General features: G+C 43.0%; 1 protein-coding gene across 3 annotated transcripts in view; it reads left to right on the top strand.

The window, feature by feature from the left end:
* The window catches only part of ATF2 (activating transcription factor 2), a 176,891-nt gene that overhangs the window by 75,089 nt on the left and 82,291 nt on the right, over positions 1–19,511 (top strand). For all 3 annotated transcript variants that reach the window (XM_077448059.1, XM_077448060.1, XM_077448058.1), the window contains one exon: positions 4,684–4,770. In XM_077448059.1, the coding sequence (XP_077304185.1) occupies positions 4,684–4,770 (87 nt within the window). The remainder of the gene's footprint in view (positions 1–4,683; positions 4,771–19,511) is intronic.

Here is a 19,511-nt window from a genome sequence, read left to right as displayed (position 1 = left end):
TACAACCAAGGTATACAAAAGCCATCTCTGAACGCACAAGACATCGAACCTTGAAGCAGATGGGCTACAGCAGCAGAAGACCATACCGGGTGGCACTCCTGTCAACTAAGAGCAGGAAACTGAGGCTCAAATTCCCATAGGCTCACCAAAATTGGACAATAATGATTGGAAAAAAAACGTTGCCTGGTCTGATGAGTCTCGATTTCAGCTGCAACATTCAGATAGTAGGGTAAGAATTGGCGTAAACAACATGAAAACGTGGATCCATCCTGCCTTGTATCAACGGTTCAGGCTGGCGGTGGTGGTGTAATGGTGTGGGGGATATTTTCTTGACAAACTTTGAGCCCCTTAATACCAATTGAGCATTGTTTAAAAGCCATGGCCTACCTGAGTATTTGTTGCTGACCATGTCCATCCCTTTATGACTAAAGTGTACCAATCTTCTGACGGCTACTTCCAGCAGGATAATGCACCATGGTTCAAATCATCTGAAGCTGGTTTCTTGAACGTAACAATGAGTTCACTGTACTCCAGTGGCCTCCACAATCACCAGATCTCAATCCATGGGATGTGGTGGAACAGAAAATTCGCATAATGGCTTTGCACCTGACAAATCTGCAGCAACTGCGTAATGATATCATGTAAATGTGTACCAAATTCTCTGAGGAATGTTTCCAATACCTTGAATTCATGACACAAAGAATTAAGGTAGTTCTGAAGGCAAAAGTGGGTCCAACTCTGTACTAGCAAGGTGTAACTAATAAAGTGTCCAGTGAGTGTATATCTGCAACAAGTGATACCAATGCCCAGGAGCCAAGTTTAATCACTATATCAATAAATATCCCTCATGTAAACAAAGACATGAAAAGGAGCATAACCAAACAAAGATAATTTGTCCACATATATTCACCCATCATTGGTTTGAGAGTAAGCTGAAATGGTTTAAACAAAACATTCTAGGTTTTTCTAACATTCATAGCCAGGTACTTTGGTTGCCTTAAAAATCCCAGCAGAGGATATCAATTGTACTTGGCCTGTCAATCTATGCTGCACAGTGGGCTGATCAGATTGGGAGTCTGAGATGTGATTACATCGCTGCAGTGGGCGTATCCCAGAGTCTCACACTCCTGGTCTGATCCATCTACTGTGCAGCATAGGCAAGCCATTGTGGCCCATTCAGATTCCAAATCCCAGGGCATGATGGGATTTGTAATTCTCAGAGGCAAAAGCAAACAATAACAGGAAGTGATGTCACTGCTTCAAAAGATACTTCCTTCAAGAGCCTGGGGATAGAGGAAGATTCTGTGAAAAGAGATGTTAAAGCTTTTTAAAGTTGGGAGTTTTATTCAAAGTGTGCAGTTTTATTCAAAATCACATTAAAGGGTTTGCTTATCCCAGGGCCTGACCAATGCCATGTGCCAGGTCGCCACGGGGACTAGAAATTGGGTCCTGTTGCCTGGGGTTTTGACAGCCCTTTCACTGTAAAAGGGATGCACCATTTGTATTGCCCGACTCCTCGGAAATGCAGTGCCGAACAGGTCGTTTTTTTTTTTTCTTCTAATTTTAGAAAAATCAGCTGATGTCTGATTGTGTCCATACACACGGCTAAAGTGACACCTTAGCTGGCACCCAGATTCAAAGCAAATTTGTCAAGCCCTAGCTTATACAGTTACACAGGACTATTCTGCAGTTTCTTATTTTAAAACTCTGGACATTTGAGGGATAAGTTGTGTCCCCGTCTTTTAAGTGTTTTATGTGCAGGGGCTATTCAGCGCCGACTGGTTTAGGTATTATTTGATACAAATATTCACAGAAGTGATGGGAGCTGTCTGGCTTCGAGGTGATCCAGCACATGGAGACATTGTTTACATTGGACCCATGGGTGGTGTACGCCACAATTCATGGGAAGGAAGAGAAGTTAAGGTCCTAAAATGCCAAATTCTTAAAGATGTAGGCAGACAACCATCACAGTTGGAGAACAAAATTGGTCTGAGGATCTTGGTGAGAGCAATTTAGTAGTTAATTCCCAAAGAAGATCTGTACTGCTCAGGTTCTAGGAGAGATAGGTATCTGGAAGTCAAAGTGAATATAGCGTAGTCGCCTATAAATCCAGAGTGCCTAATGGAGATTGAATGGCGGTAAAGTTGAGTGGTGCAAGACCCAATAGTGAAGCATGGGAGAAACGGGCTTGGGTGTCACTAACTGTAAACAAATGGTGGTAGTGTTAGGCCTCAAAAGAATCTGGACCTGGATGAACCTGAGCTCGAGGGAGAAGACCTGGATAAAAAGTGCTGTCTTCTATGTTCTCTATGAGGGGGACGTACAGGCATTGGTGGTTCTTTGGTAAAGTCAAGCCACTTGAGTATCTCAATCTCCCCCAAGTAAAGAAATTGAAAAGGGCAGAGAATTTTTGGGATTTATTTTTTTGAAAGTCGTTTACTATGTTTTTGCAATTACAAACTCACCCAAACCAGGGCGGTAGCAGAAAAGGTTGGCTGCACAGAGTACGAACATTGGAACAACACAGCCTCAAGTAGGAATGAGTAGAGGCAATGGTACCATATACAATTTTATATCTATGTAGCCAACAACTGGAAAATAAACCAAAAATACAGAAAGCATACTTAACCACTACAATACAGGGCACTTTCGCCCCCTTCCTTCCCAGCCCAATTTTCAGCTTTCATCGCTCTAGCGCTTTCAGTGACAATTGCGCGGTCATGCTACACTGTACCCAAATGAAATTTTTATCATTTTGTTCACACAAATAGAGCTTTATTTTGGTGGTATTTATTCACAACTCCATTTTTTATTTTTTGCGATATAAGCGCAAAAAAAGCGGAAATTTGAAAAAAAAATTATATTTTCTTTTTTCTATTTTAAAAGAAATCCAATAAAATCAAATTTTGTCATAAATTTAAGCCAAAATGTATTCTGCTACATGTTTTTGGTAAAAAAATTCCCTTGAGAGTATAATAATTGGTTTGTGTGATCACGGACATATGTACGCAAACGATCATGTACATATGTGTGCAGGTGATCACGTACATATGTGTGCAGATAATCATTGGGACATGTGATTTTAGTGGGACATATGTGGGGGACATGTTTTTATTATTAGGGACACGTGTATTTATTATTTGGGGACATGTATGTTTTGGGGACATGTGTGGGGACATTGTGTTTATACTGTGTGGTGTGTTTACAGTGTGTGGTGATTTGTGTTTACACTAGACTGGTGATCAGTGAGTAAAAAGCTGTAAAAAACAGCTCATACTCACTGATCATCAGCCGGCTGCAGCGATCTGCTCTCCTCTCCTCAGCGATGACTTCTGTGTGAGGAGAGGAGGAGCCGATTGCCTAGCAACCGGCTGTTTGTTTACATCACATGACGGCCGTGATTGGACACGGCCGTCATGTGATCAGGAGGGTCAATCACAGAGCCCTCCTGCCGATCTGAGATGCGCCGTGTCTGGGTGACACGGGCGCATCGGGATCGCGCGGCTGCGTGGGCACACGCGATCCCGCTCCTTCTGATGGGCGTTCCTGAACGTCCTATCAGAAGTAGACAGCTCCCACCCGGCCGTATATGTGCATTGGCCGGGTGGGAAGTGGTTAAAACCATATCAAAGCATTTTCTTCTATCCCTCTATCTGGCTACAGTACACCCAAAGAAAATTTTCCTCCATGGTTTGGATGTGGTCTATCTCTCAGCCACTGCTTCCTCAGGAAGACTAATTTGTTTTGTATTCTGGATGAACCCTCTAAGGCTACGTTGCCTTCTCAGTTCACCATTTCTAGGTGATTTGGGCAGAACATCATCCATTTTTTTGGTCTTGTGGATCACCACCCTTTCCTGTCAGGGTGCACTCTATTAGAGTGCCTTTTTTATTCTTTTTTTTTTTTCTGGGCTTCTGTTTTTGTTTTCTAAGTTCTACTAGGTGGATGTTCAGGCCTAATTTGATTATAGATTCGGGGCATTAGATCCTTCAGGCGGCTCTTTGACCTGTATGTCGTTCACGGTTTTCTATTCTTTGCTCTTGGGCCTGTAAGCTTTGTTGCTATGTTGCCCACTCCTCTGTTGGACTCCCTTTGGACAACTCAACAGTCTAATAAGTCCTGTGTTTCCCAATGGACAAGAAACAAAATAGAATTTTTGTACTTGCCGTAAAATCCTTTTCTTGGAGTCCATTAAAAGTCATGGGTTTCCCTTTCTGTTTTTATTTTCATGCACTCAGTACCACTTTGCTACAAAATTGAGGCATGATGGTTGTATTCGGGATTATTCTATGCTGGCCAATGGCTTTTTTTTGTTACCAGTGTCCTTTACGCCTGTGGGTGGCATTAAAATCAAACAGTCTATCAATTCCCCTATGCCCAGGGAGAAGATCTTAGTGGGTTCCAGTGCTTTGGTAATCGGACAGACAGCTGTTTTTAATATTTCTCAGTATTAGTGAGACAGTTATTCATCTACCTAGCATAAGCCTTAATATTATGCCAAAATAATTATAGGCAAAAATAATTAAGTAACAAGTGCCCTTTTATCTTACAGCTTTATTTTGGATACACATCCAACATCTAGTAAACTATACTTGTAATTTTAGAAAATAAAAAGCAATTTTATGTTTTTAAAATAAATAGGTAATAGGCATGTGGATAAAATATGTTTTCTACATTTTGCAGATTGTCAGACCCGTCACCGTGGTGCCTACTATCCCAGGGATTCCAGGCCCTTCATCGCCACAACCTGTCCAGTCAGAGGCAAAGCTGGTAATGCATTTTCTTTAATGTTGTATTTTACTAATGATGACAGGGTGTAGATTTATCACATGAGTAATGTCTTAACCGTTCAGTCCACTTAAAAATGGGATTTTTGGTTTGGATGAAAACCGACCAGTTGAATCACCCAGTAACTCCTTATAGCCCTTAAAGCAGAGTTCCACCCAAAAATGGAACTTGTCTGATCGCTCCCCCCCTCCGTTGCAACATTTGGCACCTTTTGGGGGGGGGGGGAGCGTTTACCTGTTTTTTCAGGTACCTTATCCCCACTTCCAGGAGACCGAGCCATGACAAATTACATCAGCAGCTTGGCTCTCCTTCTGTCGGGACAATGAGAGACCGCAGCGCGCTTCACGCATGTGCAGTAGGGGCCTGGGCATGAAGCTGAAAGGCCACACTGCCGGGTTCCCTTACCCGCAATGGTGGTGGCAGCACCTGACCAGACAAGCCAATGTAAAGTAAGTTGTGAGGTGGGACCTCCATGGATCAGACTTGGTTTCAAGCAAATACCACAGATGCTCAATTAGTTTGAGAGCTGGAGAATTTAGAGGCCAAGTCAACACCTAAAACTCGTTGTTTTCCCCAAACCATTCTTGAGGCATTTTTGCAGTGTGGCAGGGCACATTACCCTGCTGAAAGATGCCACTGCCATCAGGGAATATCGTTTCCATGAAGGGTGTACTTGGTAACCAACAATGTTTAGGTAGGTAGGTGGTATGTGTCAAGTAACATCTACATAAATGGCAGGATGCAATATTTCCCAGCAGAACATTGCCCAAAGCATCCCACTGCCTACGCTGGCTTGCCTTCTTCCCTTAGTGCATCCTGGCGCCGTCTCAGCAAAGCAATACACACACTCAGCCATCCACATGTTGAATAAATAAACGCAATTCATCAGACCTGGCCACCTTCTTCCATTGCTCCCTGATGCAGTTATTATGGTCACATGACCATTGTAGGCACTTTTGGTTGTGGACATTGGTCAGCATGTGCACCTTGACAGGTCTACAGCTATACAGCCCTATACCGAACAAACTGAGATGCCCATTTTTTCTGGTTTCAATACATTAACTTCAGGGACCACATGTTTCCTGCTGCCCTTTGACGCCAAATTAGATAATCAATGTTATTCACCTAACCTGGGGGAGGTGGGTGGCAATGTGTGTGTGTGTGTGTGTGTGTGTGTGTGTGTGTGTGTGTATATATATATAACTGTTTTAGAGGCGCTCACAGGTCTTGCAGAGGAGGAAGATCAAAAACAGCAGTGTTTTTATTGTCAGCGTTTCAATGAAGACGGCTTGAGAAAAATGGATTGCGCTTCATGGAAACTGGGGCAATAAAAGCAATGCTATTTTGATCTTCCTCCTCTGCAAGACCCGTAAGTGCCTCTAAACCAGTTTTGGAATTATATGGATTTCGATGTGGGTGAGCACCTGGGCATTTACTTCAAAAATAGAGTGCCGTGGCTAGATTTGGAGCTATATATAGATGATTTTTCATTCTACCCACGTAAGAATTATTTTACTTCCCCTTTTGTAAATATTTTTTATTGTATTTAGTGTGTAAATATACCGTGTATATAAGCTGCCACAGTGCCCCCTGGTGTTATAATGCAAATACACTAATGGAAGTGGTTATCCTGTTTGTTATATCACATTTTAAGAGTTATTGCTTGTAAATCATAATTATTTAGTTATATATATTTATATTTTCAGCATCCTGCTGACTAGGGGAAAACTGCAAAAGACAGAACTGTAGTGCAGTTTATTCCTATGGCCATATGTAATGCAAATGAGTAACCATGGTAACTAATGCTTGGCCACCTGAGGTATAAATTGACATAGCTCAGTGTGCTCTATGATGGTGACATGAGAAGGGATGTTTCAGGGGAAAATATGAATATGTATTATGCATGCTGACCCTACATCAGCTGGCTTTTGCTGAGCTTTCATTTTGATGTTGTCAGTCACAATTCCCAAAGCACAGAAGATAATGGATGCGGATCGCTGAATCATTGCGATCACTGTGAAATCCCCATCTGATGGCAAGTCTCATTCCTGCAGTCAGACCTCAACATGATACACTAAAGGTGCCTATGCCCATACATACAGCACATTAGATCATTATTGACCAAATCTGTCAATAATTGGGCTATGTATGGTCCGCCCCAATGGCCATGACGGTCAAACACAGGCCATGCTAGTATATGCAAACCAGTATACATGGCACTCTGCAGCGTGGGGTTATCCAATTAACCTTGTATCACAGTAATGTACAGCACTTTGTTGCTACTTGCTAAGTGCAGCTTAAGGCTAAGTGCGCCCTTCCTTAGGTGCTTACACGATCTTCGTTCGTTATATGATAGAAATTATATTCCATGAAAGGATTGGCTCTTTCCAGGTCTTTTCACTTTAGCTGTGGAGCTTCTAGCAATGCTCATTCACACGGCATTAGACATAAGCCTGACACTAGACCTCGTTGTGTTAATCTACGCACCCGGGACAGTCTTTTCTATGCATCCTATTATGCCAGTCAGGGGATACTCCTCCAATGGAAACTTCATTACCCTCCATCCTGTAATGACTGGTGTTCAGCTATTTGAAGTGTGCTCCCAATGTACCAACCAACATATATCATCAGAGGCTGTCCAGCAAACTATGATAAAATTGGTTCCACAGGGGGATACGCTCTACCTGAATCTACTGTACAACCCCCCCCCCCCCCCCCCTTCCCATCCCCTTCCCATCCCCTTCCCACTTCCCTTTTTTATCGATGATCTATCCAGTGCCACCACACCAGGACACTTTTTTACATTTAGTTGAGGACTAAATCCTCTACCCCACCAAGTGTTTCTTTACTACTATGTTTATGGTAAGCCATTGAAGGGAACAAAACATTGATAATGACTACCTTTATTGATGCACACTTACTTGAGAAATCTGTATGTTGTACTCTTTTTCAATGTATACAGTATCTCACAAAAGTGAGTACACCCCCATAATTTTGTAAATATTTTTTTTTTTATGTGACAACGCTGAAAAGAAATTACACTTTGCTAAGTGTGTCCTAAGTGTGCCCTAGAGGCGTGTTTCTAACTGGGGGGGGAGCGTGGCTGTGTATAACACGTCACTGATCTCTGCTCCGATCACACGGAGCAGAGATCAGTGACACTGTCACTAGGCAGAATGGGGAGATGCCTGTTTACATTAGCATCTCCCTGTTCTTCCTCCCCGTGAGGCGATTGCGGATAGATAGATGGTATGGGTGGCGCTGCCCCAGTGTAAGTGTATAAAAATATAACAAGTGTGTTTATTGTCACGTACTACCCCTTTAAATGCTGTGTTGCATAAAAGGATGATGCTACCATATTAATCAGAACACAATAAATATTTATGAAAAAATAAATAATAGTCATAAAGTGACATTTCTTTTACAGCCTGGATTCATCCAATGTGGTTTAAAGTGCAATAGTGTCCAGTGGAAGAAATCATATGTACAAAAAGCACAATGCAACAACATACACATATATAAAAATGTAAAAATATGCACTGTCCCTGTAAAAAAGTGTCAAGTGTTGCTTTGACTGGAAAAAAATGAATCAACTCAGAAAACCTTATCACATGATCAACTTATGTGACCTTCACCTATCTAAGTGCAAAAAACTGTGCCAAAAAAAACGTTGATAATGAGTCCAGAATAAACTGTCCCATTTCCAAGTGGCTTTGTGCTTTAAATGTGCGTGCTATAATATCCAGCCAGTAAGTGAGTGAATCACTCATGCTACCCCCTTTTGGGTCCACACTCACCAAATGGTTGCACCCCTGCAGGGAAAAAGGCACTTTGTGTAAGTGATTCCTTTGAAAAATACATCTGGTCTCTCCTTCTCCTCCTCCCTACTTGGTGTAGTTAGTGGATATACTCACGTAGGAAGTGGATGGACAAAGAGACATCTCCAAGTTGTCTCTTTGGAGATGTCTCTTTGTCCATCCACTTCCTGCATTATTATTATAATTATTATAATACACGATTTATATAACACCAACAGTTTACGCAGTGCTTTACAATGTATGGGGGGGGGGGGGGGGGAACAAAACAATTACAGTACAGTTCAATACAAAAGGTACAGGAGGGCCCTGCTCGTAGAGATTACAGTTTAAAGGGAGGGGGTGGTAGTACAAAAGGTAATAGCTGCTGAGAATGATTTGATGGGGGTGGCTCTGGGACAGTTGTTAGGTGGGTGTGGGATAGGCTTCCCTGAATAAATGAGTTTTCAGGAATCTCCTAAAGGTGGACAGGGTAGGACCTGATCGGCAGACTGGGGCAGGGAATTCCAGAAGATGGGAGAGGCTCTGGAGAAATCTTGAAGGCGAGCATGGGAGGTGGTAACAAGGGAGCTAGAAAGCAGGTCCTGGGAGGAGCGGAGGGGATGATTTGGGTGATATCTGCAGACGAGGTTGGTGATGTAGATGGGGGTGATGTTGTGGCGGGTTTTGTATGTTATGGTTAGCATTTTGAATTTTACACAGTGGGGTAGGGGAAGCCAGTGAAGGGATTGGCAGAGAGGGGCGGCAGTCACGGATCGATTTAGTGATGTGTACCCTGCATGAGTATATCCACCAACTACACCGAGTAAGGAGGAGGAGAGACCAGACATACTTTTACAAAGGAATCACTTACACACAGTGCCTTTTACATAGTCAGGTTGAAAAAAGACACAAGTCCATCTAGTTCAACCAAAAAAAATACAATCCCATATACACAATCCTTCACCCACAGTTGTTTCAAAGGAAAGTGAAAAACCCCAGCAAAGCATTAACTTTACCTATAAATGTTAGTACCCAGTTATATTATGTACATTTAGGAAAGAATCCTTTTCTAAAGCAATCTACTGAGCTTGCCAGAACCACCTCTGGAGGGAGTCTGTTCCACATTTACACAGCTCTTACTGTGAAGAAACCTTTTTGTATTTGGAGATTAAATATTTTTTCCTCTAGACGTAAAGAGTACCCCCTTGTCCTCTGTGATGACCTTAAAGTGACTGGAAAAATAAAATCGAGATCTCTGGTCTCCCATCAGAGATGTAAAAAAAGTGTGAGCAAGGGGACTATCACGGGGCACGTACATGTATTAAATCAATATTAAAAAAGCAATATTCCATAAAAATAATTTATTAAAAATACAAAATATTACAACTTCGGGTAAATATCACATTTTCAATAAAAAATGAAAAAATTTGATATTTACCCGAAGTTGTAATATTTTGTATTTTTAATAAATTATTTTTATGGAATATTGCTTTTTTCATATTGATTTAATAGATGTACGTGCCCCGTGATAGTCCCCTTGCTCACACTTTTTTGACATCTCTGATGGGAGACCAGAGATCTCGATTTTATTTTTCCAGTCTATCTAATTGGGATGAGGGTGCACATTGATATTCTATATATGCTTTCTTTATGTGAGGCCACCCATTATCTATGACCTTAAAGTGAATAACTCAACACCAAGTTCACTATATGGATCACTTGTATTTGTACATGTTGATCATATCCCCCTTAATCTTCTCTTTTTAAGAGGGAATAGATTCAGTTCCTCTAATCTTCCCTCATAGCTGAGATCCTCCATGCCTCTTATCAGTTTGGTTGCCCTTCTCTGCATTTTCTCTAGTTCCCCAATAACCTTTTTGAGAACTGGAGCCCAAAACTGAACTGCATATTCCAGATGAGGTCTTGCTAATGATTTGTACAGGAGCAAAATTATATCTCTCTCTCTCTGGAGTCCATACCTCTCTTAATACAAGAAAGGACTTTGCTTTCTTTGGAAACTGCAGCTTGGCATTGCATGCTATTATTGAGCTTATGATCTACCAAAACCCCCAGATCCTTCTCCACCGTTGATTTACCCCCCTACTAAATATGATGCATGCATATTCTTAGCCGCCAAGTGCATAACATTACATTCATCAACATTAAACCTCATTTGCCACTTAGTTGCCCAATTAGACAGTGATCTTTCCAAGCCTGTAGACTTTACCTTACACATTAGCCGTGTGTGGGGACCTGTGTCAAACTCTTTTGCAAAATCCAGATATACCACATCCACAGCCACCCCTCTGTCCAAAGTTTTACTTATCTCCTCATAAAAAGAAATCGGGCATGTTTGACAACTTCTGTCTTTCATGAATCCATGCTGTCTGTTGCTTAAAATATTTTTTTCTACCAAGAACTCATCTATGTGGTCTTTTATTAAACTCTCCAGTATCTTCCCGACTATAGAAGTTAAACTAACAGGTCTATAGGTACTTGGTAAAAACTTTGACCCCTTTTTAAATATGAGCACTACATTGGCCCTGCGCCAATCCAGTGGTACCATTCCAGTCATTAATGAGTCCATAATTATTAGAAACAATGGCCTTGAAATGACAGAGCTCAATTCTTTTACGATCCGTGGGTAAATGCCATCTGGTCCAGGTGCTTTATCCACCTTTAATCTGTCTAAATATTTCTGGACCATGTCACTTTTGAGCCATTGTAGATCATTTGGGGCTTTGTCACTACAACCCCCATTATGGACATGAGCTCCTCCATGCTCCTTTTTATACACAGAGCTGAAGAAAGTATTTAATAAATTTTTCTTCTTTGTCCTCAGTCACCCACTCTAGATTAGTTTGTAAAGGGTCTACATGCTCAGACCTGACCTTTTTCCTGTTAATATATATGAAGATTTTTTTGATGTTTGTCCTACTATCTTTTGCAATCTGTAATTCGTTTTTAATTTTTGCATTTTTTATTTCCTTTTTACATATTCTGTTATATTCTTTGTAACATTTAAACAATGATAGCTTTCCTTCATTTTTATATTTTGTAAAAGCTTTTTTTATTATTTATAGCCATTTAAACTTTGACCGTGAGCCACATAGGTTTTTTCCTAGCCCTTTAAGCCTATTGCCCATGAGAATATACTTTGCAGTGAGTTGACTTTTGCTCCTGCAAGGGTGCCACTATTTGTTGGACCCAAATGGGGGGAGTACTTTGCTCTCATGCACAACGCTGGATCGTAAATAGGCTCAGGTAAATAGAAGGGGGCTGAGGGAGATTCTGTTACACAGAAGGTTTTTACCTTAATGCATAAAATGCATTAAGGTAAAAAAAAGCCTCTAGGCTCCTTTCACACGGGCGGACCGACCGGGTCCACCTGTCAGTTTTTTAGGCAGACCCAATCGGACCATCCATTGCCCTCTATGGAGCTGCAGATGCAAACGCACTTGTGCCCGTTGACACCCACCTACATCAGATCTGTTTCCCATCCATTGAGCAGATCGGATGACAGTCTGATGTAAACAGACAGACGGTCAGTTTCCATATGACCGCTAATAGAGTAAAGCGAGCTGTGTCCGCTCCTCATAAGTGGAGCAGGCACAGACCTGTCATCCACCTGCTCAGCGAGGATCGGCAGACAGATCCCCCGCGGAGCAGGTGGATCTGCTGGCGGAGTCTGGCAATGTGAAAGAGCCCTTAAGCTGTAGAACAACATATCAATACAACTTGCCACCAACAGTTTTCTACCAACAAAGTTTGTTACAGGATGTCTTGGGATCTGAGTCGACAGGCATGTTTGCTTCAAGCAGGTGTTTGCATTCCTGTTTAAGTCTATAAGAATGCTTGACGTACTGAAAGCACGTCAGAAGGAGGTCAACTACAGGTCAAATGCCCTGGTCGATAAATACTAAATGATCTCAGAAGCGTCTCTAATTGATGCCATCAACAGAAGGCCAAAGCTTGTCTATACAGGTCCTTAGGCCTCATTCACATGGTAAACCGATCCAAGTGGCATCTACATGGATGTGTGATGCACAGGTGTTCCGTGCAGCCATGTGCAGGCAGCCTGTTCATATCTATAAAGGGTGAATAGTTGCATTAATCTCCAAGTTCATCCTGGAGTGTACATACACATTTTATTATTATTATTTTCTGATGCTTCTAGCCCGCCTGTCCACCTAAAATGTATTTCATATTTGGGTTAAAGTCAGAATTCTGAATCATTTGCTAGCTTCTTGGGTAAATCTCTCTACCTAAATTACTACCTACACCCGGCTGCTGTGGCAGTTACTAAGATGTCTAGGTCCATCTGCTTAGTATGTAACTTATTTAACATTATAGGGAATATAGCAGCAGAAGTGAGACTCCCTTCCTTTGCAGTGGCTTTAAGCGAGGTCATAGGAACTCTGATAGCTGGATTCCCAGAAAGATGAAAGTTGCCAGTTGGTGATATCTGTGTCCATCCATAACTGAAATTCCAGTTTTGGATCAATTATCTTTTCATTAAATGTTGTTCATGAGCTTATTATATTTTAATCATTACTCCTAAGGGTAACTATCTATGTAACTACAGGGCATTTTAATAGTTCTGTACACGTCCCTTCCTGTGTAATCCATTTTAGCGCACGTCTCTACTTTTATATTGGAGTGCTCTAGTTAAACTAACTGAAAGAGCTGGAGGGGGAGGGAAGCACAATCAAGAGAACATTAAAGCAAGTTCTACCCTGTGGGATCCGCCATGTAAAGACTTTTGTGACAAACTGTGAGTTATCTTTCTGCACGGTATGAAGCCAGTAGGTTTACTGCGGGAGGTTTCTATTGAGAGCTGACAGAGGGCAGGCTGGCAACTATTCAGAAAGCTACATTAACTTGGTTGAGCCCGGCATGGAACCTTGTGTTCAGCAGAATTCTCCTGACCTGCCTCTCTGCATGCCAAGCTCATCAGCAAGCACCTAATGAGCCCCCCTCTAAACAGACCCTTTCCAAGCCTACTTCATTTCCCTGTGTCCTCTGGGGGAGGAGAGACAAGACTTCATGAGGACTGATGATGCTGCAAAGACCACAATAATGATAATTAACTTGCTGAATTTAGAAGATTATGCTGTTAATTAGTTGCAAAATAAAGATAAGTAATAGAGTAGCAGATGGTCGGATAACACCCAGGAGAAGGAGGGTTATTACTCTGATGAGCTTTTGTGGCAGATATGAAATATGGATCTGACTTTTTCATAAGTTCTTCCTAGAGAATAGTACCTGGTTTCTAGAAGCTGATGATGGAGCGACCTATTCCTACCAAATTTTGACAGATGTCTGAGGGGATTGTTTTCAAGGGTACAAAATACACAACTAACAGAAGTCTGGGTGGATAGACGTTAATGGAAATGCACGTGTGTGCTTCTTTAATAGTGTCAATATCTACAATATGTATATATTATGGTGATGGCAAAAATAAAGGCTCCCAAGACCTTCTGGAATCAGTGTTTGTGATATGGGTGGATGCTCACTTGCTAAATCCCCCTCAGGTTTTTATTGTTTCTCAGGGGGCCATGTAAATGATATTTGCCTGCTGAAGTTCTGGAGTTTGTCTCCCCAGCCACTGGGAATCCATTAAACTGATCCTGCAAATTCTTGCATAAAAAACGATGTGGAATATCTTTGTAAAAGGTGTGACAGGGGTGAAGACAGAAATTATGATGATAACATCTTAAAGTGATTCTAAAGGTTGAAGGTTTCTTACCTTTGAGCATGAAGGTAAAAATTCTTCAGTATGCACCCCCCCCCCCCCCCGACAGGAATTGTGATAATAAGATCTTAAAGTGATTCCAAAGGCTGAAGTTTTTTTTACCTTTGTGCATAAAGGTAACAAAACCTTCAGTATGCAGCTCACCCACAGCCCTCCCCAATACTTACATCTGCCTGACAACGTTCGATTGGACGAAACGCCGCGTTGGGAGGAGTTCTGACGTCGCGACTCGGCAACGTGTCGTCTGCGGCCATCTTTGTGGTGGGAAACAAATGCTGCTTATACAGACTGCTGTTTTTTACATACCGTATATACTCGAGTATAAGCCGAGATTTTCAGCCTCTTTTTTGAGGCTGAAAGTGCCCCCCTCGGCTTATACTCGAGTCATCGCTGTCTGCCCGCTCGATCAGCGTGTCGAGCAGACAGACAGCGGCCATTCTATGATTCAAAAGCCGCGCCTCCGGCTCCGCCTTCGCCTGTGATAGGCGGAACACTGAATTTCCCAGCAGCCTGTGTTCCGCCTATCACGGGCATCTTCTCATCCTCGTACTACGGACGAGGATGATACGACGTCCGTGATAGGCGGAACACAGGCTGCTGGGAAATTCAGTGTTCCGCCTATCACAGGCGAAGGAGGAGGCGCGGCTTTTGAATTTTACAATGGCCGCCGACGAAGAGGGCACGGGACGGAGGCAAGGCAAGGCACGGCACAGGACAGGACGGGACGGGACGGGACGGGACGGGACGGGACGAAGGCAAGGCACGACACGGGACGGAGGCTCGGGACAAAGGCTCGGGACACAGGTAGGCTGGACACACACACACACACACACACACACACACACACACACACACACACACACACACACACACACACACACACACACACATGGAGACACACACACACGGATGGATGGATGGATGGAGACACACACACACACAGGGATGGATGGATGGATGGATGGAGACACACACACACAGGGATGGATGGATGGATGGAGACACACACACACAGGGATGGATGGATGGATGGAGACACACACACACAGGGATGGATGGATGGATGGACACACACACACACAGGGATGGATGGACGGACACACAGGGATGGACGGACACACAGGGATGGACGGACACACAGGGATGGACGGACACACACACAGGGATGGACAGGCATGTCTCACCCTCGGCTTATACACGAGTCAATAAGTTTGCCAGTTTTTTTGGGGGTAAATTGGGGGCCTCGGCTTATATTCGGGTCGGCCTATACTCGAGTATATACGGTACTCGTTTTTATCTGATGAGTACCCTGGATTTTTCTTTGAATAAATATGACCCTGGTTTTATAATACTACACCATGAGGAGTTCCTTCTTTTATAATTTTTGCATGCACCTCTGATTATTTGGTGGAACTACAAGACCCAGCCAGCTGTGATCTCCATTAATGGTTTTGTGGCTCTGTGGATTTACCATGCCTGCTTGACCACCTGTGATTAAGTGGTCCATTCTTTTTGGTAAGAGCCCTGCTGTGTTGATGTTCGGTGGATGATAAGTCCGTATTCACCTAATTTGTATTTCTGTCTACACTGTGGGTGATTCCAGCATTTTCTCCTGAACAAGAATTTTATTTCATACACTATGGACTTTTTATTTGTAATACTACATCTATAGCGCTGCTAGAGCTGCACGATTCTGGCCAAAATGAGAATCACAATCATTTTGCTTAGAATAAAAAGATCACGATTCTCACGACGTAAAATCTTTCATATTATACAAAAAAAAGGGCTAGCTTTACTGGTTAGTTTTTTGTTTTTGTTTTGTTTTTTTAATTCATTAAAGTAATTTTTTCAAAAACAATTGCATTTGAAAGACCGTTGACCGTGACATAAAATATTGCAACAACCACCGTTTTATTCTATAGTGTGTCTACTAAAAATATATATATTGTTTGGGGTTCCAAGTAATTTTCTAGCAAAAAAAATGATTTCAACTTGAAACCAACAAATGTCAGAAAAAGGTTTAGTATTTAAGTGGTTAAACTTTTTCCACTTACACACAAAATCTATTCCATTGACAAATTGTTACAATGTTTATACTTAAGTTCAACTGATAAAGAATGTTTTGATTGTTGGCAGACTGCCATATTTTTCTCTTCCTTTCTTTTGAGGGCTGTGGCTTCAGGAGAGCAGAGAGAATTCTTTGCATAGTAAAAAATGTGATACACTTTAGTCAAGATCACGATAATGATTCTTGATGATTAATTGTGCAGCTCTAAGCGCTGCATATCATATTTTTCATGCTTCTTATTGTCACCATACAATTTATGCAGTTGTTTTATTACCGCTATTAGCGCAGTGATTAATCTTGAATTTATTATTCTCTAATATACGTGCCCCCTACACAAACCAGGGTACTAGAACAATTGCTACCCTAGACATGGAAAAGGCATTTGATACTGTGGAGTGAGCATATCTATGGGAGGTGATGAGTTGGATGGGATTGCCACTAAAATTTATTGACTGGGTACATACGCTCTGCACTGGCCCCCTGGCAAGCATAAGGCTTAGGCTTAATGGCTTGCTATCTCCTCCTTTTCCCCTGCAGAGGGGTACCAGACAGGGATGCCCTCTCTCCCGGCCCTCTTCACCCTGGCCGCATGGAGTAATCTACCCCTCTCACTAATTGGATGTGTTAACCTCCTAAAAATGAAGGTCCTCCCCAAATTCACATAGATTTTTAGAAACACGCCTTAGTGGCTATCAAAAAAACTCTTTAACGCTATTAACCACTTGAAACCTGCACTATAGCCGAATGACAGCTACAGCGCGGATCTCCTTTTCCGGGACTACGTCTATTGACGTAGTCCCGTGCACGAGCGGCCTGCGCGCCCCCTGAGGGGCGCGCGCGGCACGCTCTGTGATCGGCGAGTCTATGAGACTCGCCTGATCACCGATCCGTGCAAGGGGTCGATCCCGACCCCTTATCACGTGATCAGCTGTCAGCCAATGACAGCTGATCATGTGATATAACGGAGCCGGTAATCGGCTATTATTCCTCCTCGCGCTGTCAGCGCGAGGAGAAAAAAAAAAGCCGATCACCGGCGGCCGTGATCGGGACATCAGTCCCGATCACGGCCAGCCCTGCTAGTGCCCACCTGCCCCCTGCCAGTGTCACATTAATAAAAAGTAAGTGCCACCCAGCAGTGCCCACAGTGCCACCCAGCAGTGCCCACAATCTGCTCAACAAAGGTGCTGCACCCCAGTGCCACATATCCGTGCCCAGCAGTGCCGCCCATCAGTGCCCAGCAGTGCCACCTATCAGAGCCACCTATCAGTGCCCATCAGTCCCATCTATCAGTGGTACCTATCAGTGCCCATCCGTGCCACCCATCTGTGCCCCCCATCTGTGCCATCTTATATGTGCCCATCTTTGCCCATCAGTGCCGCCTTATCTGTGCCCATCGGTGCCACCTTATCTGTGCCTATTAGTGCCGCCTTAACTATGCCTATCAGTGCCCACCAGTGCAGCCTATCAGTGCCCACCAATGCAGCACATCAGTGCCCACCAGTGCAGCCTATCAGTGCCGCCTCATCAGCGCACTTCAATGAAGGAGAAAAATTACCCATTTGCAAAATTTTATAACAAACTATTAAACATGATTTTTTTTTTTTTTTGCATCTTTTTTTGTTTGTTTAGCAAAAAATAAAACTCCCAGCTGTAATTAAATACCACCAAAAGAAAGCTCTATTTGTGGGAAAAAAATGATAAAAAAATCATTTGGGCACAGTGTTGTATGCCCGCGCAATTGTCATTCAAAGTGCATCAGCGCTGAAAGCTGAAAATTGGTCTGGGACTGAGGGGGGTTTAAGTGCCCAATAAGCAAGTGGTTAAACAAATTTTGACGTCATTTATCTGGGGATAAAAATGGGGAAAAATCACCCAGATATAAATATACAACTTTGACTAGGCCTGTGGATAGGGGGGGTGTTGGCTCTTCCCGACTGTTATAAATATTTTTTGGCTACCCAGCTAGTGACCGCCCATCGGTGGCTTCAGCCTGATCTAACCAATTCTGCTGTAGTACTGGAGGCAGCAATTGCCAACTCTCTGGAGGCCTTACAGGGGCTGTTGTTTAGAGGGAAAACTTTATGACTTTCTACTTGTGGCTGCTAGTCCTGAGTTGTCGTCCCTCTGAAGGAAATGAGTGGGGGACATCCAGGGACTGGATGAGGATGACTGGAGGGAGATTTGGGACTTCTCCTTCACCCCCCTGGTCTCAGCCAGGGATAAGACGGTTCAATATAAAGTTTTGCACAGAGCATACTGTACACCTCACAGGCTCCACAGGATGTCTGCGGCACATTCCCCATCATGTTGGCGATGTGCGCACCAACCTGGAGAGTTTTTCCACATCTTTTGAAGCTGTCCGGCAATACAACAATACTGGCAAGAGGTCCTTCAAGTGATCAAACGTGTAACCAAGCTCCATATACCATGGGACCCAAGATATTGTTATCTGTCACTGACAGAACAACTGTCAGTGACCATGGCCAGGAGAATTAACCTTTTGCTGTTTTACGCTCGTAAAGCCATCACGATGAACTGGAAGCATTCACCCCCTCCTTCTATTCAATTCTGGAAGGGTCTGATAAATGTCAGGGGTTGCCCCAACAAATTTAATAGGGTTTGGGCATGTTGGCTTGATGACTCCACTACAACAAGTGGCGATCAAGCCAATTCTAGTTATAGTGTCTGACCATGCACTCTGTTCCAATGTAATCACCATAATTTGTACCCTGATATCCCAGGTTTGAGCATAGTTAATCCTGAGCTGAACCCTCTCCCCACATTGGGGTAGTAGTTTGGTAGATTGTTTTGTTTAAGTTCTTATGTTATGTGTTGCTGTATGAGAATGAGACCTGCTGGTCTTGCCCCTGTGTGGGCTACAGCTGTATGTGCTCATTTAAGATGTAAAAAAAAGATAACCACACAGATAATGGGGCATATAACAGTCGTGTTGTTCCCCCAGGGGTTGTAAGGCCAGGGGTATATGCATTAGGATTCTGGTGTTAAGCTGGATTGACCAGTTTTGGTCCAGTGCTTGAAGAACCTGGCAAAGTTTGCTCTGTGGGTGGCTCTGCCACCACTTTCTCACCTGACATTCTTCAGT

Source organism: Lithobates pipiens, unplaced genomic scaffold (assembly GCF_037356315.1).
Source record: "Lithobates pipiens isolate NorthernLeopardFrog02 unplaced genomic scaffold, aLitPip1_a1.2 Scaffold_22, whole genome shotgun sequence".
Classification (NCBI taxonomy): domain Eukaryota; kingdom Metazoa; phylum Chordata; class Amphibia; order Anura; family Ranidae; genus Lithobates; species Lithobates pipiens.
The sequence above is the reverse complement of the archived record's forward strand: the minus strand, read 5'-3'. Positions and strand labels throughout refer to the sequence as shown.